At 45.7% G+C, this 26498-nt stretch overlaps 1 protein-coding gene across 1 annotated transcript in view; it reads right to left on the minus strand.

Moving 5' to 3' along the window:
• The window catches only part of LOC122800223 (protein NO VEIN-like), a 1589974-nt gene that overhangs the window by 389856 nt on the left and 1173620 nt on the right, over positions 1-26498 (minus strand). Inside the window, exon 19 of the mRNA XM_044069716.1 lies at positions 5056-5175. Coding sequence (XP_043925651.1) covers positions 5056-5175 — 120 coding nt within the window. The remainder of the gene's footprint in view (positions 1-5055; positions 5176-26498) is intronic.

The raw sequence follows: 26498 nt of genomic DNA on the forward strand, positions 1-26498 counted from the left end.
GTGGAGATCGCCCATTCCCACTCTCTCATGGCTTCGTGGCATAGAGGGTTAGACCTGGTTCCCCCCTGTTTGTTGATGTACCAGACAACCGACATGTTGTCCGACTGAATTGCAATCGTTCCTATGGGGAGGAGATTCTGAAGTGCTTGCAACGCGTACAGCACCGCTCTCATCTCCAGAACGTTGATATTCAGGGAGGTCTCTGTATCGTTCCACGTGCCTTGGACCGTCCTGCCTGAATAATGCCCCCCCACCCGAGGCGGGAGGCGTACGTGGTCACTGTGGTGAGAGGGGGAGAGGTGCAGAAGGGACGGCCCGTATGGAGGTCCGAAGCATGGATCCACCATAATAGAGCCCTCCTGCAAGCCTTGCTGATAGCAATGGGGTGGTGAAGAGGAAAGGACAGAAAGGACCATTGCACTAGAAGGGTCCATTGCAGTACCCGCATGTTCAGACGGGCGCATGGAAGGAGCGTTATCGCTGCCGCCATGGAGCCCAGTGCCCTCAGGACCAATTCCGATGGTGGGGTCTCTGATTGGAGGATAGCCCGCACATGGAGTTGCAAATTCCGAAGTCTCTCGACGTTAGAAAGGCTCATAGCTCTCTGGTGTCTATTCTGGCTCCTATGAATTCTATGGCTTGTGTCGGGGCCAGAAGGGATTTGTCTGCATTGATGGTGATGCCTAACTGTGGGGCTAGGCGGAGAAAGAAATCTCTGGCTGAGCAAAGTAGATGCCTTGTTGGGGCGGTCAGGAGCCAGTCGTCCAGGTACGGAAAGACCTGTATTCCCTGGAGTCTCAGGTGGGCCGCAATCACTGCTAATACCTTGGTGAACACCCTGGGGGCTGTGGTGAGGCCAAAGGGAAGGACCCTGAACTGGTAGTGACTGGCTCCCAGCCGGAAGCGGAGGAACCTCCTGGATCATCTGTCCATTAGAATGTGGTAGTACGCATCCTTAAGGTCTATAGAGCACATCCAATCGTTCTCCCTTAGAAGGGGGAGAATAGATTGAAGAGTGACCATTCGGAATTTTTCCTTGGTTACCGACAGGTTCAAGCGGGAAAGGTCTAGAATCGGTCTCAAGTCCCCCATCTTTTTTGGCACCAAAAAGAACCTGGAGTAGAACCCTAATCCGAGCTGGTCTTGGGGGACAGGCTGGATGGCTCTTTTTCTTAGCAGCTGCTGAATTTCTGCGGCTGCGGCCTCCCTCTGATCGGGTGGTACATCGGGGAGGTTCTTGAATTTGGGAACATGAAGTAGTGGTATTTTGTACCCTCTGGATATAATAATTCAAAGCACCCAGCGGTCTGTCGTGATGGACTCCCATGCCGCTAGGTGCTCCGAGAAGCGCCCCCCAACTGCCTCCAGAGTGGAGCAGTCGGGCAACCCTTCAGGGCTGCTGCGTGGGCCGTTCAGAGAAAGGTTCTCTGGACCCAAAGTTTCTCGGAGCCCCTCTGCCCCTGGGGTGGCGTCCTCCCTGTCCTCCTCTGCCACGGAAGGACTGGTTGCCCGAAGCGGGTTGGGAATGTTGCGATTTCCGGAACCACATCTTCTTCTGACCCTTTTGGTTCTTCGAAAAGGACCGCTGGGGAGCAGAGAAGCGGACTCAGATGGCAGACGTCTTCCCGTCCTTCTCGCTCTGGACAAGTGTCTCGCAAACCGCTTTGCCAAACAGGGCAGAACCATCGAAAGGGGCATTCGCAAAAGACGCTTTAAAGGGCTCCGCAAAGTCACAATGACGGAGCCAGGCCTGACGTCTCATGACTAGGCCTGCTCCGCTAGCCCTAGCGGCTCCCTCGGTGGCGTGGGACAACAGTCGCATAGAGGTATTTGAAATTGATCTCAGAGTGGCCATTCGGGTGGAGTACAATTGTATGTCCTCCGCCAACATGGACTCAGGGGGGGAGGCAGCGTATTCTTTGATAAGATCCTGCTGCATCCTGATGACATGTGCCATATAGTTCAGAGACCTTACCGAGAAGGTCACTGAACTAAAAACTCGCTTCCCTAAGCGGTCCATCGAGCGGGACTCCTTGCTCGGTGGATGGACTTAGAGCTCTCCTGAGCTAGTTCCCTCTTCGTGGCAGCCGCCGTCAACATGGCATCTACGGGGGGACCCTTGCTCCAGTGCGACCGATCTGACGGGGGACTTAGTATCCTGTCCGGGCATTTTAGTATTGGCTCTACGGTGTCCGGATCCTTCCACGCCCTGGTGGTAATAAGGTCCACCAAGGGGTCAGCCGGAGGGGACACCCAAGAGGTAGACGGGCCTGCTTCGAATGCCTCCAGAAACAAGGACTTGTCGGAGGAAGACTTGGGGGCAGACCACCCACCTCTGATCCTCCATCTCCATGATGTCTCCAAATGAGACATACTCAGGGGGTGATCTTGGGGAGCCATCCCCTTCCTCCAAGTCCGTGTCCTCAGTTAAGGACTCAGGGGAGTCCACGTGCCTCCTCTTGCACTTATGCTTGCAGGGCACTTCCTCGGGGGGGCTGTCTGAGGAGGCCTCGCCAGCAACATCCTGTTCCAATGGAACCATCTGGGACATTGAAGCAGGCTGTCCCTTTGGCCGGGTGATGGAAGCCTGGCCCAGTAGAGAGGGAGTGCAGGGTGGAGCAGAGACAAGGGATGCTCTCAACAGAACCCTCTCCACTACATCGAAAGCAGAGGAGGAACCACTCTCTCTGGGCTCCGAGAGTCGGCTCCCACTCGGATCCGATAAAGGGATCGGAACCGGCGCCGAGACCATCGGATCTGAAGGACCAGTGCGCTCCGACCTGGACGGGGCCGAAGGCACACTGAATCCCTCGGATCCGAAGCTCGGGCCACGGCTCCAAGAGGTCGGATCAGACAGGCTCAAGGGCAGGGTCGGATCCGAAGTACCAAGTACTGTCGGCACCGACCCACCCTCGGCTCCAATGCTGCTCGGCTCCGAACGCTCCGAGCCCGGATAGCGGGTTGGAGAAGGAGCAATAGGATGGAAAAAAGGTGTCGAGCTCACCCCCGAAAGGGGGGGCAAGAGCACTCCCATCTGCAGCTGGGCCTGGATGAATCTTCGCACCATCCGGTCCAAGTCTGCATCGGACATACTGAAAGTCTATCTTGAAGAGGTCACCGAGGCAGGCCTGGAATGCCGCCTCGATGACCTCGATGGAGATTGGGCCTCCTCCTCCTCGGGCCCTGGGGAGAAACAAGGGGATCGGAGCTGAGGAGCAGGAGACCTAGAAGCAGTGGAGGGAGAAGCCCGCTTAGCTGGCGGGGCCAAAGCGGTGGCCTCGGCCAGCCGCTTGTGGTGCTTCTCCCTCCGTTTCTCCCTCCTGGCCTCCCTGTCCTCTGGTGCTTTAGCGGGAGTTTGAGTCCCAGCCAAATGAAGGGGGGCAGGAATGGCAGCAACCACAGCCTGTGGTAGAGCCACGGGAGCAGCGGAGGCCGGAGCCGAGTCCAGGGGTAAAAGTCCCGCCAAGAGCAGCTTCGACCTCCGCTCTTTCAGTGCCCTGGGGTTGAACGCTGCACAAATGGTACAGCCTGAGGTGAGGTGTTCAACCCCAAGGCACCGAACGCACCGAGTGCGGCCATCAGTCGGGGAGAGCTTATGGCCACACTCGGTACATTTAGAAAAAAATGGCTTTTGGGGCCTCAGCCATACTTAAAGAAAAAAATAGTGTTACACAAACACACAGGCCCCAAAACACAACACACACACACACACACTAACGACCAGCGAACGGAGGGAAAAAACTAATTAAAAGAAAAATATTTTTACACTACAGGGAACCTAACACTTACACACTTTATATTCTTGTAAAAAGAGAAGAAAGTTGACAGAAAAAATACACTTAACTGACAATTACTAGTCGAGCTCAAAGGAATCCAGCTATCCACAAGCGCGGCAAACTAGATCTGGGGTCATGGAGGGTTGGCAGGGGATTATGGGTGAGGGGAGGAGCTAGGAGCTCGGATCCATTAGTTTGAAACAAGTTGCCAGCTCAGATCCGATATCGGATCCAAGACCCACAGATTGCTGACAAATGAACTCCCTACTTCAGATTGTATAGTTATCCCCTTTGGGGAAAAACATGTACCCATGAATTACCACATAGGTAGCAGTACACTAAACACTGAAAGTGTAATGAGATACTTAGGGAAACAGGTGGACAGTGGTCTCACGTTCGATAACCACATCGCCACAACAGTCAGGAAATCTTATGTGGCACACCTCATCACTAAGGGCTTTTCATCCAGAAAAAAGGTCATTGTCCCACTGTACTCATCCCTCATTAGACCTACTATAGAGTACAATGCCCTGTTTGGTATGTACCTCACAAGACATCTGCAACAGCTGGAAAGGCCGCAGAAATACCTCACTAAAAGAATCACAGGCCTGAAGCAGGCGCCCTATGCTGACCGTCTAAAAAAACTCCATCTATACTCTGTCGCACATAGTCTACTTCGTGGCGAACTCTGCTTAACATACACGGCCATGTCAAACTCTGAGCTGTTGGACATGCTCCACTTAAAGAAATCCCAATCCCTCAGAGCCACACGCTCCAGGGATCTAAACCTTGTCATCACAATGAACAAAACATGCTGGAGGGATAGGTTCCTGACCCAGAGACTCCCCATACTCTGGAATAGACTGCCCATACATGTCAAGCAGAGCGCTTCCTTGGCCCTCTTCAAAAGGAACCTTGACAATTGGATGGGAGATAGGAAATTCACCCCGGAGATCACGTCAGTCTCCCTGCTAGACATTGGTCCAGGGAAGTAAATACTGTGGGAAGAAATATCCAGGGAATTGTTATGGCTAGGCTTGTATAGGCCCCTAGGGCCAATAGCCCAGTACCAACCTATGACGGTTCTGTAATTATATCAGTACTACAGTCCATAGTGTACATACCTTTACTTTTTTCTCATTGTATCTAAATTTAAACTCTAGTCCTACTGTAAAGATGGCCACTTTCACAGTACCCATCAGCAAATACTGTTACTTAAAGTTACTACAGTGTTCAATACAATTTTAAAAAAAAAGCAATGAAAATGAAAATTACTCACATTTGTGGCACGAAGAGTTTTCTTCACTACAAACCACCGGTCAGCTTTATCGCCATACTGAACTTCAAGAATGTTGTTCTTCAAATCTTTTCTTACCATAGATAGTACTTTTCCTTCAACCTAAGAATACAATCAGTTTACTTAATTTGACTTGCTTTTTTACACAGACACACACACACACACACAGACACACACAGACACACAAAGACACACACAGACACACACACACACACACAGACACACACACACAGACACAGACACACACACACACACACACACACACACAGACACACACACACAGACACACACACACAGACACACACACACACACACACACACACACACACACACACACACACACACACACACAAAACACAAAACACTAAATCAAAAAGAACAATTACTACACAGACTTACAGGGGAAAGAAAAGTTGTGCAAGGTCTTACCATAACCACAGATGTCCTTTTCCATGTTGCAGTATTCTGCAAATGTGTTTATCCCTTCAGGCTCGTGTACGTACGGCCTGTATTCAAAAAGCTTTCAGTCCCTGTTTGCTGCGCCAGTAGTCAGGCAAGGCGAAGGAACGTGGGCCATAAAAGTGATGTTGGCATGCACCAGCCCTCTGAAGAGTAGCCCCATTCGGAGCGAGTCCTGTAATGGCAATGCTATAACATTGACATCCAGAAAGGGAAGAATGTTGAGAGGGTGGCCTAATGGCTAAAGTGTTTGCCTTGCAAACACAAGGTGCATGGTTTGAGTCTTACAAGGGATAATTGGCTAGGCTTAAAATGCTCGCAAGGGCAGTTAGCTTAGTACTAATCTATGAACCTATGAATCTATGTAGCAGATGAGAGTGGAGGGTGGGTGGGAAGGAATACTGCAACATGGAAGACAAGGACATCTATGGTTATGGCAAGACTTTACACATCTTTTTTATGCCCTTCTATTCCCATGTTGCAGTATTCTGCTATGGGCGAGTGCCAAAGCTCACAGAAGTTGGGGTGGTGGTCTAGATGCAGATTCCAGGAATCCATGCAGGATAGCCCTGGCAAAACCTGCCCTGGACCTGGAGATGAAGTGAAGCTTGCAGTGTTTGGTGAAGGTGTGGACAGACGTCCAAGTAGCAGCTTCCAGAATAGAAGCGGTATCCAAACCTTTGAAGAAGGCGTCTGAAGATGCCATTGCTGTAGTGGAATGGGGTTTTAGTGCCCCTTGCAGGGTCTTGCCATGAATCTGGTAGGAAAAGTTAATGGCTTTTGATATCAAAGTATAAACAGTCTGCTTGGTAACTGCCCTATCCAGTTCCCTTGGATGGAAAGACACAAATAGCTGGTCTGTCTGTCTGAAAGACTAAGTGTTGTGCAGGTAAAATCTGATCTGCCTACGTACGTCCAGGGAATGCAGCACTCTCTCACTGTCTCCCTGTGGGTTAGGGAAGAAAACAGGTAGTTGAATGGCCTGATTTTGGGACCTGTTGTTGACTACCTTGGGCATGGAGGACGGATTTGTCCTAAGGGTAACTCTGTCTTTGTGGAAAACTAGGAAGGGTGGTGTAGCCATAAGGGCTTGGAGTTCGGATACTCTCCTGGTTGAGGTAAGAACCACCAGCAGGATGGTCTTCCAGGTGCAATGCTTCAGGGAGGCCTTATTAGCTGCTTCAAAGGGAGGAAACGTAAGCTTTTCTAACACATAATTGAGGTCCCAAGGAGGGGGGGGGGGGGAATCGGTCTCTTAGGAGACCTAAAATGTAGAACTCCTTTGAGGAAAAGTTTGCAAGGCAGTCGAGAAGCAAGGGGGGGGGGGGGGTGGTCTAGAGGTAAGAAGGCAGAAATAACAGACAGATGAGCTTTTAATGGATGAGTAAGCCAGTCCTGACTGCTCATACAAATAGGACAGGACTATGGGAGGTGCGCCGAGAAGCGGATCCAGCTGTTTTTTGTGACACAAAATAAAGAATCGTTTCCACTTGGAGATATACGATTTTCTGTTATTAGATTTCCTGGCCTTCTGCAGGACATCGAGCACACCCTCACTGTAAAGGTGTCTAAACGGAATCAGAATCCTATCAGCCACATTGTTAGGTGGAGCATCTGTCACTGTGGATGGATTAATGATCCCTTGTTTTGTGTAAGGAGGTCCACTCTGGGGGGTAACTTGTGGTGATTGTCCTTGGACAGATTAAGTAAGGGGAACCAATGCTGCATGGGCCAGTAGGGAATCACCAGCAAGATTTTTGGATTGTCCTTACTTTTCAGCAGGGTTTTCTGAATGAGAATGAAGGGGGGGGGGGTGCATACAGGTATTTCCTCTTCCATGAGCGTGAAAAGACATCTATTGCCAGTGCCTGTGGCTCTGGTGTTCTGGTGCAAAAAACAGGAAGCTGCCTGTTGAGGGAGGAGGCGAACAGGTCTATTTGAGGTATACCCACTTGTAGACCAGATCCAAGAAGACCTCTCTGTGCAGCATCTGCTCAACAGATCTGCCTGTTTGTTGTGGAGGCAGGGGATGTAGGTCACTCATATGGAGATTCCCTGAGAGGTAGCCAACTCTAAAAACAGAGAGCGCTAGCCTGCAGAGCAGGAAGGACTTGCCCCCCCCCCCCAGCTTGTTGATATACCACCGTACAGTTGTGTTGTCTATATATATCAGTCCTCTGTAGATGAATGGTTGGAATGCTTGTAGGGCTAAGCAGGATTGCCCTCATTTCTCTGGCATTAATGTGTTCTGATTTTAGGTGATAAAGCCACAAGCCTTGCACCTGTCTTAGTCCTAGAGTAGCTCCCCAGCCCAGGTCCGAGACATCAGTGTGCATGACCTGGGTGGGTTGTGGTGGGAGTCCTGGGTTTGATTGTACCTGGTTCCACCACCAAAGTACCTCCTTATTTAAGCAGGGAAGAAGTGGTACAGTGTGCTCCAAGGGCTGGTTGTGTTGTTTCCAGACTGAGTGAAGGTACCACTGCAGCTTCCTCATGTGGAGCCTTGCTAAAGGTAACATGGGTATTGTGGCTGCCATGTAACTCAATAGTTTCAGGTACTGTCTTGCAGTCGACTGGAACACCTGGAGGAGATGATCTGAGAGGGAGCTCACATTTGGGGGTGACAGGAAAGCCTCCATGAGGTCTCTTCTTATTCTGCATCCCAGGAAGATAATGTCCTGAGTTGCCTGGAAATGGGATTTTTGCTGGTTTATCTGAAATTCCAGGGACTGCAATAAGGAGATTACCAAGTGGTGGTGATGATCTAGTAGTTGTTGGCTGGGGACCTGGATGAGCATGTCCAAGTAGGGGAAAATCTGTATCCCTTTTGTCCTGTTGCAGGCTACCACTGGAGCCAAGCACTTGGTGAAGATTCTGGGAGCAGTGGAAAGACCAAAAGGCAAGGCAGAAAACTGACAATGAGAGGAGCCCACCAAGAATCTTAAGTATTTCCTGTGGAAAGACTTGATAGGGATGTACAGATAGGCATCCTTTATGTCTAGAGTACCCATGAACCCCTGTGGAGTGATCAGGGGAAAAGGGTAGGCAGGGTGAGCATTCAGAAGGTGGGTACCTTTAAGAAGAGGTTGGGGTAGGAAAGATTAGGATGGGTCTCCATGGTCCGTCTTTTTGGGGGACCAAGAAGAGCCTTGAATAAAACCCTTTTCCTTTCACAGAGGGGGGAACTGACTGTATAGTGCCCTGTTCTAGTAATGTCTGCAGTACTGGTTGTAAGAGGGGCAGATCTTGTGAAGGGGGACGAGGGATGCCCTTCTATACGGGAGGAGAGCGCCAAATCATGTAGTTGCCCTCTTTGAGGACAGACAAGATCCATTTGTCTGTGGTGATCTGGGTCCGCAGAGGGAGACAATGAGAGAGGCGGGCAGACAGGGGCAAGGTGGTGGTGGTGGGGGGAAGAGGTAGAGGCAAAGGTGGCAGGTAGTCAGATGCTACCTGCCCTGTCCTTAAAGGAAGACCTCTGGCTAAATGCAGAGGGTGCTCTAGGCATAGGAAGTTGTTTCCTGGTGTGTTTACAAGGTCTGGCACTAGGGTTAGACCGGGATTGTTTCCTGATAAACTGTGTTTTGGAGGGATAGTTCTGGTGGAACTTGGGAATTGGTGAAAAGTACAGTTTTGTACCTACCATAAATGTAGATGTCCGAACTGGATAGCATCTGCAGTCATAACAAGTGGGTTGTCCTGTCGTCAGGCAGCCCTGCAGTCGGCCGGATTCCAAAGTCCGGGTCCGGCCGCTGATGTCGCACTCCACCCGACGTCATCTCTGTTGGTCTTCGGCATAAAAGCATCAGCCGCCATTTTCCTCAGTGTTTCTTGCCCCAGATGCCAGTAGCCCTCTTGCAGGCTAAAATTTGGATAGATGCCAATGTTTCCAAATAGATAGAGGTAAACACAACAATAAGCATGTATGTACATATATACAAACAAATACACCATAAAGACTCCCCAACAGCTAGCTATTAGGAGGGTAAACACCCTAGGAGTACCACAGAGGGAAGGAGGAGGGTAATCCTGACTGCAGATGCTATCCAGTTCGACATCTACATTTATGGTAGGTACAAAACTGTACTATGTCCTTCATGGATGCATCTGCAGTCATGAATACCATAGCTAACTAGGGAGGAGGATAAAAGTAGATTATGGTGTGTTTAGGATCCCTTGCAGTACAGCAGTGGCAAACCCTGCTCGGGATCTGGAATATAGAGGCAAATTATAATGCTTGGCAAATGTATGCACGGAGGTCCAAGTAGCCGCCTCAATAATGTCTTTGGTTGCCACTCCTCGTAAGAAGGCTGTGGTAGTGGCTGTTGCCCTTGTAGAATGAGGTCTTATGTTCTGTGGAATTGGTTTTCCATGGAAGGAGTAACAGTATCGTATGCAATTTCCTATCCATTTGGAGATTGTCTGTTTGGAAATAGCTTTTCCTTCCCTTCCTGTTGCATAGGCTACAAAAGTTGGTCAGTCTTTCTGCTATTTTTGTTCTGGCCAAGTAGCGTAGCTGTCTATGTACATCCAAGGTATGCAGTATTCTTTCCTCTGTTTTGTGGGTTGGGAAAGAAGGTAGGTAGGTGGATTGCCTGGTTTAAAGACACTCTGGATACCACCTTGGGCATAAATGTAGGATTAGTCCTCATGGACACTCTATCTTGGTGGAAGATTAGGAAGGGTTGCACTGCCATTAAGGCCTGTAGTTCTGAAACCCTCCTTGCTGAAGTAATTGCCAGTAGGAAAGCAGTTTTCCATGACAGGTGTTGTAGGTCTGCTGTTGCTGCTGGTTCAAAGGGTGATAGTGTCAACTTTTCTAGCACAAAGTTTAAATCCCAAGCTGGTAATGGTGGTTTCCTTGGAGGTTTTACATTCTTGATTCCTCTGAGGAACTGCCTGAGCAAAGGGTGAAAAAACAGGTGGACCAAAGCTGTATTCTGCTGAAATAGCTGATGCATGTATCTTGATGGAGGAGTAGGACAGGCCTGAATGAAGAAGTTCGCCAGATACTCCAGAATGTTAGGCATATCTATGTTTGACACATCTTTTCCTCTTTCGTACTCCAAATGACAAACCTTTTCCATTTTCCAGCATAGTTCCTTCTTGTTGAAGGTCTGCGTGCTTCAAGAATAATGTCTTTAACTCTTTGGGAAAGTTCTGGATTAGCTGCTGCTATGTGATGTTCCATGCAGTCAGTTGCAGCGTTTTAGGTTTGGATGTATGATGCTGTAGTTGTTCTGAGTTAACATCAAAGGCATCAGGGGTATGCCACATATTGTTCGAGACATGCTCTTCAGTAGTGGGTACCAGTGTTGTCTTGGCCAGTTTGGAGCTATCAGGATTATCCTTGGGCGTTCTTCCTTGATTTTAGTAGTACCTTGTGTATCAAAGGAAGAGGTGGGAATGCATATGCTGTTAGGCCTTTCCAGTTGAAGGAGAGTGAGTCCACTTTCCATGCTAGTGGGTGGAATGTCCTTGTGCAGAATTTTTTGAGCTGGTGATTGAGAGGTGTTACTTCTAGGTCTATCTGTTGCATTCCCCAATTCTTTGAGATGGTCTTGAAGATGTCCGGGTGCAGCTTCCATTGTGGTTCTGCTTAATATGTCTGCTAGAGTATTGTCTTCCCCGGTACAAATATTGCCTGTAACTGAATGTTGTAGCTGAGTGCCAGGGTCCACAGCTCCAAGGTCATTCTGCATAGGGGGTATGAATGAGTGCCTCCCTGTTTGTTGATGTACCACATGACTGTGGTGTTGTCTGTCCTTATCATCAACTGGCCCTCTTTGAGAAATGGTTTGAACTTTTGGATTGCCAGTTTTACTGCCAGCATTTCTTTTAGATTGATGTGCAGGTGAAGTTGATCCTGTGTCTACAATCCTTGCACGCATTTGTCCAGCATGTGGGCCCCCCATCCTAGGTCTGAAGCATCTGTTGTGATGGTCTGGCTTGGTTGACATCTGCGAAAGGGTAGGCCTGGGTTTGACTGGCATGCCTGAGCCCACCATAGGAACTCCTGTTTTAAGCATGGAATTAGTGGGATTTCTGTTTCTAGACTGTGTCTGTGTTGGGACCATAAATTCTTTAGGTACCACTGTAGTTTCCTCATATGTAGTCTGGCAAATGGGACCAAGATTATGCATGATGCCATGAAGCACAATGGCCTGCAGAACTTTTCTTGCTGTTAACTTGTTCAGTTTTGTTAGTGCCAAGAAGTAAAGAGGAAGTTCTTTTTGTTTTTCTGTAGTCAGGAATGCCATTTGTTGTACTGTGTCCAATTCAGCCCAAGAATGTCCTTGTTTGGGATGGTATCAGCCTTGACTTTTGTAAATTGACTGTGTATCCCAGTCCTTGTAGCAAGTAAATGACCCTTTGTAAATCTGTTGTCAGCTTGCTTTTGTTGTCCCCTTGTAGCAGGCAGTCGTCCAGGTATGGGTAAATTTGAATTCCCTGTAGTCTGCAATTTACTGATGCCAGGCATTTTGTGAATACTCTGGGCAGTAGATAAGCCAAAGGGCAATGCTGAGAATTGATAGTGCTCTGATCCTGCAAGAAATCTGAGGTATCTTCTGCAGATTGGTCGAATGGGGACGTGCAGGTATGCCTCCTTGAGATCTAGAGTTACCAGCCAAGACTCCTTGCCCAGCATGGGAAGAAGTTGCTGTAGGGTCAGCATTTTGAATTTTGGGACAATGATGTATGTATTTAAGGTGGACAGGTCGAGAATTGGTCTCCAACTTTTTTCCTTTCTTGGGACTAGGAATAGTCTGGAATAGAACCCCTTTCCTTGTTCTGCTGTTGGCACTCTTTCCACAGCTTTCATGTTTGCTAACTCCATTATATGGCACAGAGCCTCTGTTTTTTGATTTGGAGGTAGATTTGGCATTCCTCTTTTGACTGGTAAAGTGTGGAAGTGAAACCGGTAACCTTGATCTATGGTTTGTAAAATCCACTTGTCTTTTGTTATGTAGTGCCAGTTCTTTGAAAATAAGGTTAACTTTCCGCCTAGAGGAGCTGCTATTTGTTCCCTGGTAGGCGGATTTAGGATTAAGTCACTGTGGTTGTGCTGATGTAGTGGCAGTGGCTGTGTCTGTGCCTCTGTTGTTACCTTGCCACTGTCGTCCTCTGAAGGCACCTCCTCTGGATTGGTTTCTGCCTCTGGAGCGTCTATTCCTGCCGCTTTGAAATTTTGTGGAGTCAGGAAAGGACCAATTTTTGGCAGGCCAGTTCCTGCTAAACCTTGGGGTTGAACCTGCAAGAAATCTTTAACAGTTTGAACAGATTTTGCCTTTTCTTTCATTTTCTTCATAACCTGCTGGGCAGGTGTACCAAACAAACTTGTCTTGTCCATAGGAGCATCTAGCAACTTAGCTTTAACATGATCCGGTAAAGCTTGTTCCTTTAGCCATGCATGCCTTCTTATCACTGTGCCTGTCATGGCTGATCTAAATGAAGCCTCCAGTGCATCATAGCCACATTTTAAGGAATGGTTGCTAACCTGTTGTATGTTATTTACCATCTCTAATACATATTTCTTATCAAGAGATTCATCAGTGGTTAGTTTTTAGTTAACTGATCAAGCATAAACTCTTGGTATTGTATCATGTGAAACTGACAGTTTAAAGCTCTAGCTGAGAGAGTAGCTGAAGTGTAGACCTTTTACCCCATCTGTCTAATGACCTTGCTTCCCTTTCAGAAGGAATAGGTTTTTAGCTGTGGGCGCGGCTACCGCCTTGGGACCCTGGGATATAGTTTCTGGGTCTGCAAGTGGGGCCTTGTAAAGGTGGTGATGAGTATCTGGCACCCTGTAAAATCTGTCTGGTTTGGCAGGTGCTGGGAAGAATCTGGCAAACATCATTGAAAGCATCATCCACCACAGAGAGAACAGGAGGTATAGCTAAGGGCCTGTGCTGTGGGAGGTGCAAAAAGGTCCTAAGTCTTTTCCTGGAGTCTGAAAAATCCTGTTGCTGCCATTGGAACTGTTCTGCATGGCATGCAAGGTTTCCCAAAGGAGAATTCTTCTGGTGGGGAAGCAGCTGGAATGGATTCTTCAGCATCAGAATCTTCAAAATTGGAGAAGGGAGCCTCTGGCTGGTCAGTTATGTCTGATTCATCAGCAGAATCATCAGAAGACACTGGCTCAGGGGCTCTGGTCTCTTCTCCGGGCTGAGAGGCCCTGTCTGGGTGAGATTGAGATCCTCTAAAGAAATTAAATCTTCTGCCAAAGCATTTGAGAACTAGAAGAGGGCCTGGATGTGGGGGTTTAACAGGCACTGTTTTAGTAGTCTTGGCTGCTTTAGCCCTGGCGAAGGCCTTAATGGACATGGCTGCTGGAGGCCTAGCAGCACCACGTGCTGGGGTAGAGACATCCAAGGGATGGTGTCTGATAAGTCAACCACCGTAGTGGGTAAAATTTCTGAGGTCGATTCAAGAGTTGTAGCAGGGGCCTCAGTTGTAAGAATAGGTTCAGCTGTAATTTGATCAGTTTTTTTTGGTAGATTGGGTAGTCGGAGGATCCAAATCAGAACCGAAAAACTGTTCTGCAAACTCCGACCGGTTGAAAGAGCACAGGCGAACAGGCTGCTGGGCTGGGCCTAAACAAGGCAGACAGTAAGAGTGGAAATCTTTATGAGGTATTTGTTTCCCACAGGTTAAACAATTGTTAACTTTTTCTGACATCGGCTGAGGCAAGAAAGAGTTAGCTTTAGAAGTCTTGAGGTAGTATTCGTAGAAGTAATCTCTGGATCCGACCGACCGGCACAAGACTGAGGAAAATGTGATGCACCAACAGAGATGACGGGTGGAGTGCGACATCAGCGAAGCGACCGGACTTTGGAATCCGGCCGACTGCAGGGCTGCCTGACGACAGGACAACCCACTTGTTATGACTGCAGATGCATCCATGAAGGACATCCAGGAGATGTTCGAGGTCCTGCATCTCTTTGCCCTTTTGTTATAGAGATTTAAAGAGGTCTGCTACATTAGATCCAAAAAATGCAGCATTATCCAGAGGTGCGTCCATGAGCGTGGCCCTAAAATCATCTGGCAGGGGATGTAGGTGCAGCCAGGAATTTCTGCATAGGGCGGATGCTGATGCTGCTGACATAGCAGAGGCTTCAGCAGCATCAAAGCTGCACCTAATGGAGTGTCTGGTGACTTGAGATGTAAATGCCAAAATAGAGGACATGGTGTTTTGGCAGGGGAATCTGGAATATCTGCCAAATGTTTGGTGGCAGATTGTAAAAGAGATGGGTTATACTTAGCCATATGGGTCTGGTAGTTGGTGGCTCTAAAGGCCAATGTAGCAGAGGTGTAAATCTTTTTCCCTATTTTCTCCATGGTCTTGCTGTCCTTGTCAGCAGGGAGAAAGGTGGTTGTGGGCAATAATTTGGTGGCTTTGTCAGTTGCCGCACAGATAGTGGCTGGGTCAGCTGGGGAGCACTTTATCACTTAGCAGTGTCAGGTACTTTGTACAACCTATCTGGTCTGCATGGAGCAGGAGGCTGGGAGTCAGGATTATTGAATGCTGAAGCAAAGGCATTTAGGAAGGCTTGGAGGATGGGAGGAACAGCAGATGGGCTAGGTGCTTCCATTTGAATGAAGGTCATTGTACCTCATACATTTCTGGGGAATCCCACTGGAAATGTACTTCATCCTGCAAATGGGCTCACTGAATGTTAAATCTTCCACTGGGGAATCAGGGTCTAGAGACTCATCCTCAGGGAGATCCATATCCCAAAGATATAAGAGTTGTGAATTGTAAAATAGAGATTCTTTAGAACAGTCTGAAAGGATCTCCTCATCCCTAGGAGGTTGGTCAGTATGCATGGGCGTAGGGCTTAAGAGAGGAGGAGGGGTGGAGCTGGAAGAAGGTGTAGGCCTCAATGCCATAAAGGCAGTAAAGAGGCTCTGACTGATGGCTTGCCAGTCGGGCATGCTCTCAGAAGAGGGAGTAATATGTTTCCTCTTCTCCCTTCTTTTTAAAGGGGAGATGGCCGGTTTCCTAGAAACCGGGGACTGTAAAAGAGCAAAGGTCTCAGACGACACTCTGAGAATTGCTGCCCACCCCACCGGCATCTGCTAGCGCCACCAGTGTAGCCTCGGTGGACATGCTCTCATCTGTGGATGGTGCGGCGACCTTAGTGGTATCTGCGACCTCCGCAGTAGTTGACCCGGAACCCAGTCCTAAAACCAGGCCTATGTCGGTCACAGGCTGGGAGTCAGGTGGGTGAGGCTCAGCAGAAGTTGAAAGCCGTAATGTTTTGGCCTTCTTCTTAGGCAGTTCTGGGGGGAACGTCAGAAGGACCTTCTAAGCATAAGTTGTTTCAGGCGTTGGTTCTCAAGATACAAGTTTAACATGTGCAACAGGCTATGCAGAGTTTTTGGCACGAACGCTTGACAAATCGGGCAGGCCTCAGAGTTTTGAGCTTTTCCTAAACAGAACAAACACTTATCATAAGCGTCCTTATTAGGGATCCGGCATCCACACTGACACTTTCTCTTTCTGGATAACATTAACAAGCGATTGTACAATAAGGAAGGACTGAAAAAGGGTTCTCCAACAGGTACTTATCTCAAATACTGTGAAGTCAGCGGTAGCAGAAAAGTACAGTTTTGTACCTACCATAAATGTAGATGTTCGAAGATCCACATTGCTGCAGTCCTTACACTTGGGTAGTCCGCTGTCCTCGGTCGGCCCGAATATCAAAGTATTAGGCTGACGTCGGTCAAGGCGCTTAAGACTGACATCAGAACGTCAGGGTACAAATGCGCATGACCGACGTCATATCCTCAGTCTTTTCTTGCCCCAGATGTCAGAAGACCCTAAAAAGAAAGGTCAAAACCAAAAGACAGCAAAAAAACAACCAACCACCCTTGCACTAATCATATGTACAATATATACAATATCCACAATATTCACAACCCAAACCACACAACCGCCTCTAACTAAAGAGGGGAAGGAGGGAGGGTAAATTGGACTGCAGCAATGTGGATCTTCGAACATCTACATTTATGGTAGGTACAAAACTGTACTATGTTCTTCATCTCACATTGCTGCAGTCCTTACACTTGGGTAGAATCCCAAAGCAGAGGTAAGGGAGGATGGCAAAACTATAAAGCAGTAGGAGCTGCCAAAATGCCCTGTAAAATTGCAGTGGCAAAACCAGCCCTAGATTTAGAGTAAAGTGGAAGGTGGTAATGCTTAGAGAAAGTATGCACTGAACTCCAAGTAGCTGCCTCCAAAATATCTTTAGTTGCCACCCCTTAAAAAGCTGTAGAAGTGGCAGTAGCCCTAGTGGAATGAGGCCTAATCCCAGCTGGAATCTCCTTACCATGATGGGAATAACAGAAAGCAATACAAAACCCAATCCACTTAGAAATAGTTTGTTTTGACACAGGCTTGCCCTGAGAACCCAAAGCAAATGAAACAAATAACTGCTGAGACTGCCTGAACCCTTTAGTTCTGCTCAAATAATATCGCAACTGCCTGTGTACATCCAAAGTGTGCAAAATCTTTTCCCCTTTATTTTGGGGGTTTGCATAAAAAGTAGGCAAATGAATAGTTTGGTTTAAAGCCACACTAGAAACCACTTTAGGCATAAAAGAAGGATTAGTACGCAAAGATACCCTATCCTTATGGAAAATTAAGAAAGGCTCAACCGCCATAAGGGCCTGTAATTCAGAAACCCTTCTTGCAGAGGTAATGGCCAACAAAAAAGCAGTCTTCCATGATAAATATTTCAACTCGGCAGTAGCTGCAGGCTCAAAAGGTTGTAGAGTGAGTTTCTCCAACACAAAATTGAGATCCCAAGCAGGAGTAGGAGCTCTACGTGGGGGTCTTATATTCTTTGCCCCTCTGAGAAATTGCTTAAACAAAGGATGAGAAAACAATGGTGGGTCACATTCATAGTGAGCAGAAATTGCTGCAGCATGAACCTTAATAGAAGAGAAGGACAAACCTTTGTCCAGTAACTCAGTAAGATATTGAAGAGCCACACTTAAATTAGGCTCAGAAACATCAAATTCCTTTGCTGTACTCCAAAATAAAAATCTCTTCCATTTATCTGCGTACACTTTCCTTGTACTAGGCCTTCTGGCCTCCAAAATAACATTCAAAACTTGCTGCGGAAGCTGAGACCCTGCAGGGTTCAAAACAGAATATGCCAGGCTGTTAGGTGAAGAGAGTGAAGTTTGACATTGAGTAAATGACTGTTCTCCTGAGACAGCAGGTGTGGAATCGAAGGTAAAGGCCATGGAGGCTCCCGTACCAGACTTCTCAGTAATGGGTACCAGTGCTGTCGAGGCCAATCTGGAGCTATTAAAATCATCTTTGGCTTGTCCTGTCTGACCTTCAGGAGTACCTTTGGGAGAGGCAGAGGTGGAAAGGCATACACTTGAAGATTGCTCCAATTGAATGAAAGAGCATCCACTTTCCAAGCTGTGGGATGAAACCTTTTTGTGCAAAACTGTGGCAGCTGGTAGTTTAGTGGAGAAGCGAACAGATCTATGTCTGGAGTTCCCCATAACACTGTCAATTTCTGAAATACATGAGGATCCAATTTCCACTCGTGGGGATCCATAATTTGTCTGCTCAACACATCTGCTAAGGAGTTCTGTGCTCCCGGCAGAAACCTTGCCTGAAGATTTAGCTGTAAACTGAGAGCAGTCTCCCACAAAATCATTGCTTGTCTGCATAGAGGATAAGAATGTGTTCCCCTTGCTTGTTGATGTACCACATGACAGTTGTGTTGTCTGTTAGAACCAACACCTGCCCTGGAAGAAGTAAATCCTTGAAAGCTATTAATGCAAATTGGACTGCTAACATCTCCTTCAAGTTGATATGTAGATGTTGAAGTCTGGCAGGCCACGTGTCTTGTACCCACTTTCCATTTAGATGAGCTCCCCAAGCTTTGTCTGAGGCATCTGTCGTTAGAATCTGACTCGCCTCTGGCCGGGTCACAGAGAGTCCCTTGTTTAGGTGACATTCCTGAGCCCACCACAAAAATTCCTTTTGAATGCAAGGTATTATCTGAATGACAGTGTCCATATCTTGGCAGTGCTGTGTCCATACATTTTGAGATACCATTGTAGCTTCCTCATATGCAGTTTGGCATTGGGAAGCACCAGAATACAAGATGCCATGAACCCCAAGGCTTGAAGGACTGTCCTTGCAGTCAGCCTGGACTGATGAGACAATTGATGGAAGTAAAGAGAAAGATTCTTTTGTTTGTCCGGGGTCAAAAGGCCATCTGGGATGCTGTATTCAGTCTCACACCCAGAAAGCACATGTCCTGAGAGGGTACTAGACTGGACTTTATTTCGTTCACAGAATACCCCAGGCATCTTAGCACTGCTATCACATATTGTAAATGATGAAGAAGTTCGTCCTTTCCTTGGGCCAGAATCAGGCAATCGTCCAAATAAGGATAGATCTGTATTCCTCTTAGCCTGAAGAAAGCTATCTCTGGAGCCAGAACCTTCGTGAACACTCTGGGCGCAGTAGATAAGCCAAAGGGAAATGCAGAGAACTGATAATGAGAAGTCCCAGCCCGAAAACGCAGATACTTCCTGCAACTTAGCCTGATAGGAACATGAAGGTAAGCCTCCTTGAGATCCAGAGTCACCATCCAGTGATCTTTGCCCAGCAGAGGTAAAAGCTGTTGTAACGTCAACATTTTGAACTTGGGAATGCCCAGATAAGTGTTGAGGATAGATAAATCCAAAATTGGTCTCCACGTGTTCCCCTTCTTTGGTACTAGGAACAGGCGAGAATAAAATCCTAGGCCCACTTCTGGCAGAGGGACCGGTTGTATGGCCCCTATTTGAAGTAGCAGAGAAATTTGTTTGTGAGCCTCTAGTCTTTGCTGAGGAGGAACGTCCGGCATGCCTTTGAAAGGAGGCAAGGTATGGAAATAAAACTTGTAACCTTGGTGTATGATATCCAATACCCATCTGTCTTGAGTAATCAAACTCCAATTTTCCTTGAAGAGTGCCAACCTTCCTCCCAAAGGTGCTGCCAGGCAAGAAGGATCTGGCAGCTGAAAAGGTAGGTCATTGGGCCTGTTTACGAAAGGACTGGCCCCTGCCCTCACCCGAAGATTGTGCAGGTGAACTCCCTGTTCTAGGTCTGAAGGAGCTCTGAGCTCTGCCCCTACCACGTCTAGATCTACCCCTAGACTGTGAATCATAAGAAGGGTATGTCCACCCCTTAGCAGGCCAATTCCTACTAAACTTTGGAGGCTGAACTTGCAAAAAATCTTTAACAGCCCGCATAGACTTAGCCTTGTCTTCCATTTTCTTCAAGACTGACTCCACAGGTGAACCAAACAACACATCAGACTGTAAAGGAGCATCCAAAATCCTTGTCTTAACATGGTCAGATAAATTCTGATCCCTCAGCCAGGCGTGCCTGCGAAGAACTGACCCAGTGGCAGCCACCCTAGACGAGGCCTGTACAGCATCAAAACCACATTGTAAAGAATGCTTACCCACCTGTTCAGAGACATGTACCAAATCTTGTAATTCCTTACACTCAATGCCTTCCGCCAGAGCATCTACCTTAGACTTCAATTGAGAAAGAAGATAGTTTTGATATTTCAACATGTGAAACTGGCAATTCAAAGCCCTCATAGCTAAGGCGGAAGAAGTATAGACTTTCTTTCCCCATCTATCCAAAGCTCTGGCCTCTTTATCTGGAGGAACCGGATTTTTACAACAGAGGCCTTGACACCCTTAGGTCCCTGACTAACAGTTTCTGCGGCCGCCCTAGGACTCTTATAAAGATATTTATGAGCCTCAGGCACCCTGTAATACCTATCCGGTTTAACAGGAGCAGGAGGCAAAGAATCAGGATTAAGTGAAGCCTCTGCAAACACATCTTCCACAACATCCAGAACAGGTGGTATAGCCAAAGGCCTATGCTGGGGTAAAAGCAAAAATTCCCTAAGCCTTTTCCTGGAATCAGAGAAGTCCTGACCTTCCCACTTAAAATGTTCCCTCATGGAATGAAGAGTCTCTGAAAAGAAAAATCCTCTGGAGGAGAAGCAGAAGGAGTCGAATCATCTGCATCAGAATCAGAATAAGGAGAGTACTCCTGCAAGTCTTCAGCCGAAGACTCTGAAACATCCGAAGCCTGCTCAAAACTCCCCAACTCTGGTTCCACCCTAGGCCTCTTATCAGGAGGGGGAAAGAACCTCTAATCAAAGTAATTAAATCTTCTGCCATTTTAAGCATGTGCTTCTTGGGCACAGATCCTGTTGAACTAGGAGTGACACCAACAGAAGCTAAACCTGGCCTGCCTCTGGGAGAAGCCTTGGAAACAGAAGGAGAGGGCCTAACCACCCTAGGAAGGGAGGGAGTACAGTAACCTGAGAAGCCCCTTCAGCCTGACCTGCCTCCTGAGAGGCCACATCCTGCAATATCAAAGTCTCCCCTGGGACTCCAGAGAAGCCTCCGCGGAACCACCGGTTCCACTGACGCCTCTAAAGAACCGGCGTCCGCACGGATGACTCTTCTTGCCTGGGTTTAGCTGCTTTGTCTTTGCGCTTCTTCGAAGAAGCGGGCGGAGCATCCGACGGCATATTATAATTGCACCGCTTCAAGACCAACCTGGCAAATCTAACCTTCGCAATAGTGCGCTTATTGAACCTAGCACAAAAGTGACACCCAACAACGTCGTGCTCAGGCCCCAAACAAGGAATACACAAAGTATGATAGTCCCTATGCGGTATCTGCTTCCCACAAGAAATACAGTTATTCACTTTTTCTGACATCCGGTAAACCACTGAGGCAAGAAAAACTAAAATATTCTAACGGGTACTTAGCCAACTTTGACTCTGTCTGAAACTCCGAATTCGAAAAATTTCAGAACGCCGAACGGCACTTGCAACGCTGCTTCTGCATCGGACCATGCGGCAAAAAAGACTGAGGATATGACGTCGGTCATGCGCATTTGTACCCTGACGTTCTGATGTCAGTCTTAAGCGCCTTGACCGACGTCAGCCTAATACTTTGATATTCGGGCCGACCGAGGACAGCGGACTACCCAAGTGTAAGGACTGCAGCAATGTGAGATGAAGAACATCACCTGGAGTACAAATGGAGGCCAAAAAGTTCTGTGGGCTGGTATGTGACAATGTCACTTTTATGGCCCACATTCCTCCTCCTTGCCTAACGTCTGATGCACCAAAGAGGGACTGAAAGCTTTTGAATACTGACCGTACATAGGCAAGACTGTAGGGATAAACCCATATGCAGAATACTGCAACATGTGAATGAAAGGACATCATATTGATCATGACACAAACATGAAAGACAAACAGCCTGCACTGCAGTACCTAAAATGTATGCAAAAGCTCAATGTCATTTTGACGTAGTTCAGCAGAGGCCAACTGTATCATCATACTGCAAGATACAGAAAGCAAAGTACTTTACAATGAAGCAGCTTAAACAGGAATAATGCAGTTAAGAGACGTACTCACCTTAACAATGGGCATATTTATTCTGTTCTTTAGTGTTCAGTCATAAAAACTAAATTTCTAATCCTCAAAGGCATGTAATTTGGCTGAGATTTTTGATAAAGAATGTTCTTACTAATGAACAGGGTAGATTTCCTGCTTATCATGCAAGACGGCCACGGCAAGGAGCTAACCGTATTATGGAACCTGAATTCCCACCACCAGTTTTATCATAATGTGCATCGGAGGCCAAACTGGGCCAATGAACTGAAGCATGGTGTTCAAACCAAGCTCTAGTAATTCACCTTGCTGCACATACCCAGTACAGGCAACCAAGGACACAATGTAACTTTTCTGTACAGTCTTACAGTTAAAGATTAAATGCCAAGATATAAAACATAGGACAGGTTTGTGAGTTAAACTTTACAATAAGTGCAACTGTACCACAAACATTGTTCAAATGCAACGATGCACTAGCACTAACAAAGAATAAAGGAAGGACACCATTCTAAACAGGGTTAGAGTGGGAATGCCCAAAATGTTACAAGAACGAATTAATCACCTGCTATTATGGTGTACATTTCAAACAACTGTAATATGCTGACCATTATTATTGTCTTCATAGTTTAGTCATACTAAGTGGGCAAAATACCACACCGAGAACTGAATGCCTAGGCACAGACCCTGGATGTCATGCCTTGTATGGTAACCATAATAAACCTTCCAACTCCCTTGGAAATGCAATATGACTTACAGCAAAGGAAAAGCTGATCAGCTTTTCCAAATTGCTTTGCTACTGGTGGCAGAGTGCAAAACGGGGCAAAGCTGCAACTCGTCAACCATGACTGGACGAGATACAACTCCTTTACTACTACTCATAATTTAATCTCCAAGTCTTTTGGGCTTCTAATACGAAGATGTGATGGATCCCATTGATAAGTCAGGGTATAATTAAAAGTTAATGAAGTTGGCATTGTTTTAGTCTCTGACATTAGCCAAAAGTTCTCCTTGCAGCACATACAATGTGCCCAGAAATAATGACTCCTGTAACTCATATAGAGTTGCATGTACTGGTAGCATATCTAAATGCGACTGTAAATTCTTTATTAGACCTATTGCTCCTACTGCTATTGGAACTGTCTGGGTATCTTTCTTCCACAATGCTCTTGGTTCAGCCTGCAAATCCTGATATTGTACGAGTGTGTGTGTGTGTGTGTGTGTGTGTGTGTGTGTGTGTGTCTCTTTCCACAAGACACTATAATCACTAGATGTATTTCAATGATCAATGCTACTTCTGTCCTTTTTTTCTAGGACTACTATATTTGTTTTTCTCATATCTAATTTTCTGAACTGCTGGCAGTGAGTGATCCATGCAACACAAACATCATTCTCTACAGTGCTTTGTGGTTCATGTTTCCATTGCTTTTCAGCAACTTCAATTCTGTAGTGTTTGCACAATTCTTGATGCAGTAGTCTTGCCACATTATTGTGCCTTTCAGTATATACATCCCTTCAACCATGAGTATATAAAACCCAGCAACAAGATGTGCTATTTCCAGGTTTTTTTTTTTTTTTTACACAACCTACATTTCTCTTTTTCACACCACATGTACAATCTACTTTGTAAACTGATGTGTACATAGGTCCACTATCCTGGGTTACCATTATTGAAATTTCATCTTTTGGTTTCAGTTCACCTCCTCTTAGTCATTCCTGCATCAAATCCTGATCAGGATGAAGATGTTCCACATCTCTGTACTTGCCACAATATTTATGTATTTTCCACATCCCTTTCCTTCTCATCTGATCTTTCTCCTTATATTCTTTCTTTTGTTTTTGACACATTCAATTGCAGTATGACTTTTGCCTACTACTGGTTTGATTTCCATTTTAGCTTGACACCGATACACTTATGCTAAATTAAATAGGAAAGTCATCTTACTTCTCATGTTTTAAAAATGTCAGTATGTTTGGATCTGAGGAGGTCAGCAGGGTTTACTATCATTTTACTGACTTGCGGTCAGTCGACTCCAACTTGCGCAAAGTCTGAAGTTGGAACGGTGAAAATACCAAACACCAATATTTCTGACTGGCAAAATTGCACCTCCTTCTTGACCCATGCTGATGCTTGTTCCTAGATACACAGCGGTAAGGAATTTTGAATTCGGTAAGTATTTTGGTTATAGCGGAATTCAGCATTACGTTTTCTTCACAGAAGTGAGTCGAAGATATGATGACTCAACAGAGTGCGAGTCAGTAAAATGACAGTAAATCTATCAACAGATATGTATGCAGTCCCATGACAACAGATCTATATATATGTAATCAATTTTGGAGGCCCATACCTCCTTCAGAATAAGAAATATGTAATCTTGGTATACACTTTTAAATATCGTTTGTTAAGCATGAAGTATTTTTTCTTCTTTTCCTGTACAACTGATCAAAACCTTTTTGGGACAATCACCCAAAAACTAAGAACAGGAAGAACAAATTGGTTTATAGTTTGGACTTTGTTCCTAGATGCCATGTCTGTTTTCAGTATTAGTTTTAGTCTTCTGAAGTATTCCTTACTGAGATTCATTTGTATTTGTTCATGTTTTATTACAGATCCTTCATCAATTCCCAAATATTTATACACTCCCACCTGCTCGTTTCTTTATATATTCCTGTCCCAGATTAGTATTTTCTTGGTACTGCACCTTTCCTGCTTTAAACTTTGCTTTTACACATTTATCAATATAAAATAAATTTTTTTATATCTGAGAAAGTTTAAACCATATGAAGTTGTGCTTACTCCTCATCTGATGAACTATACAGTTTTAAATCATCTATGAAAAAAAAAAAAAGTCTAAGCAACGCTCTTTTCAGGGAGCCAAACTGTAATTATGCCCAAACTCTGTTAAGTAAACAGCTTAATGAGATAACACCAAGACAAAACAGCAACAGTGACAAATAATCACTCTGAATACCCGCCTTTGAATTTTTATCCCTGAGATAATAACCTGACCTTTGTCATGGCTTAAATGTGAAGTGGTTTGCCACTGTTTCATGGTCACACGACCTTATACATCTGTAACCACTCCTTTACCCATGAATGTGCGAATATGATAATTTTTTTTTGTAATCTGTCCATACCACACTTAGGTTCTTCACCTTTTCACAATTCTATATTACCACTTTATTTAGCAACAGATGATCCTTAGCTCCATACTACTTTCTACTGTTACACTTTTGTTGTACTGCCACAATTAAGATTTTTTTCTAAATAACTATAAATTCTGTCTGCATCAATTCCTGTATACAGTTTATAAATAGTCGGACGGCAAGTTATTGGTCTACAGTTTTTAAGATGGCTTACAGATTGACTCTTAAGGAGCATTACTTTCCTATTAAACTTGGTTGGTGTCTGTTCAGGCTGCAGATATAAGTAATTCTTACTCGGGGTTAAATTTTTAGGTAAAGAAGTTAGGTACTGCATCTGGGCCTGAGGTTTTCAAATTAGGAGCTCTTCTTAATTTCTATTTCTCTGACATTTACTTCATCCCATTTCATATCCTCTCAATCTGAACTCTTTACTGTTCATTTTAATTTTTCTGTCTATTCAGCATCTTTGTTATGTTCCCCAGGGTCTTCAAAAATATTTCTCCAAAATTTGACTATTTCTTGTTTGGTGGTACTTCTATTCTTTAAGGTTTGTTTCCCAATTCTCTCAAACTTTTTTTGGGTCTTCAGTGAACTGTTTATTCTGTACTTTTCCTTTACATCTACATGCATGACTAAGTTTTTCTGCCTGTGCTGATACCTTTAGTTTATTATTTGCAAGTGTATGACAGAACATGGTCTGTTTTGATACTGTGTGTTGCTTTGACTACATCTAACTTTCTAAGTACTTTTGATCTGTTCCCTCTTCTACATTATTTTAAGAGCTACACTTCTTGTTTTAACTACTTAAGGTTTTCTCTATTCAGTGCTTCCATGGGGACACTTTACTTCTTCCCTTTCTTTCCCTGATTACTATGTTTGTCTGTTAAAACTTCACCCATTACTAATTTAGATGCACAGTAACGTATCCTACTTATTTCTGTTATATCACATGAACTTCTTTTAAAAGTCTTCATTACTGTGCTCATCTGTATTATTGGACTTCTAACATTTTGGGTACTATTCACTTTTGCAATTTATTGGTTGGGAGTTGGCATAATGGTTAAGGTGTTCATCTCGCTGATTAAAGGTACAGGGTTTGATTCTCACCCATGAAAGAAAAATTGGCTAGGCTCAAAAAGGCCCACAAGGGTAGTTACCTGGTACTTACCTATGAACCTATTTCATCAACCCTTAATAGGTCTAGCCATCTCTACTTAAATAAGCAGCTCTTCCATTATATCATTTTCTTCTAAACTGAGAGCACATTCTTTGCTTTCTTTTGGCATTCTACAAGTTCCAAAACATCTTCATGTGACATACTCGCTTCAGATACATCCTGCATCATCTGCTACTCCTTTATATGGG

The sequence above is a fragment of the Protopterus annectens genome, chromosome 4.part0 (genome assembly GCF_019279795.1).
Source record: "Protopterus annectens isolate FY-2018-M chromosome 4.part0, PAN1.0, whole genome shotgun sequence".
Lineage (NCBI taxonomy): Eukaryota > Metazoa > Chordata > Ceratodontiformes > Protopteridae > Protopterus > Protopterus annectens.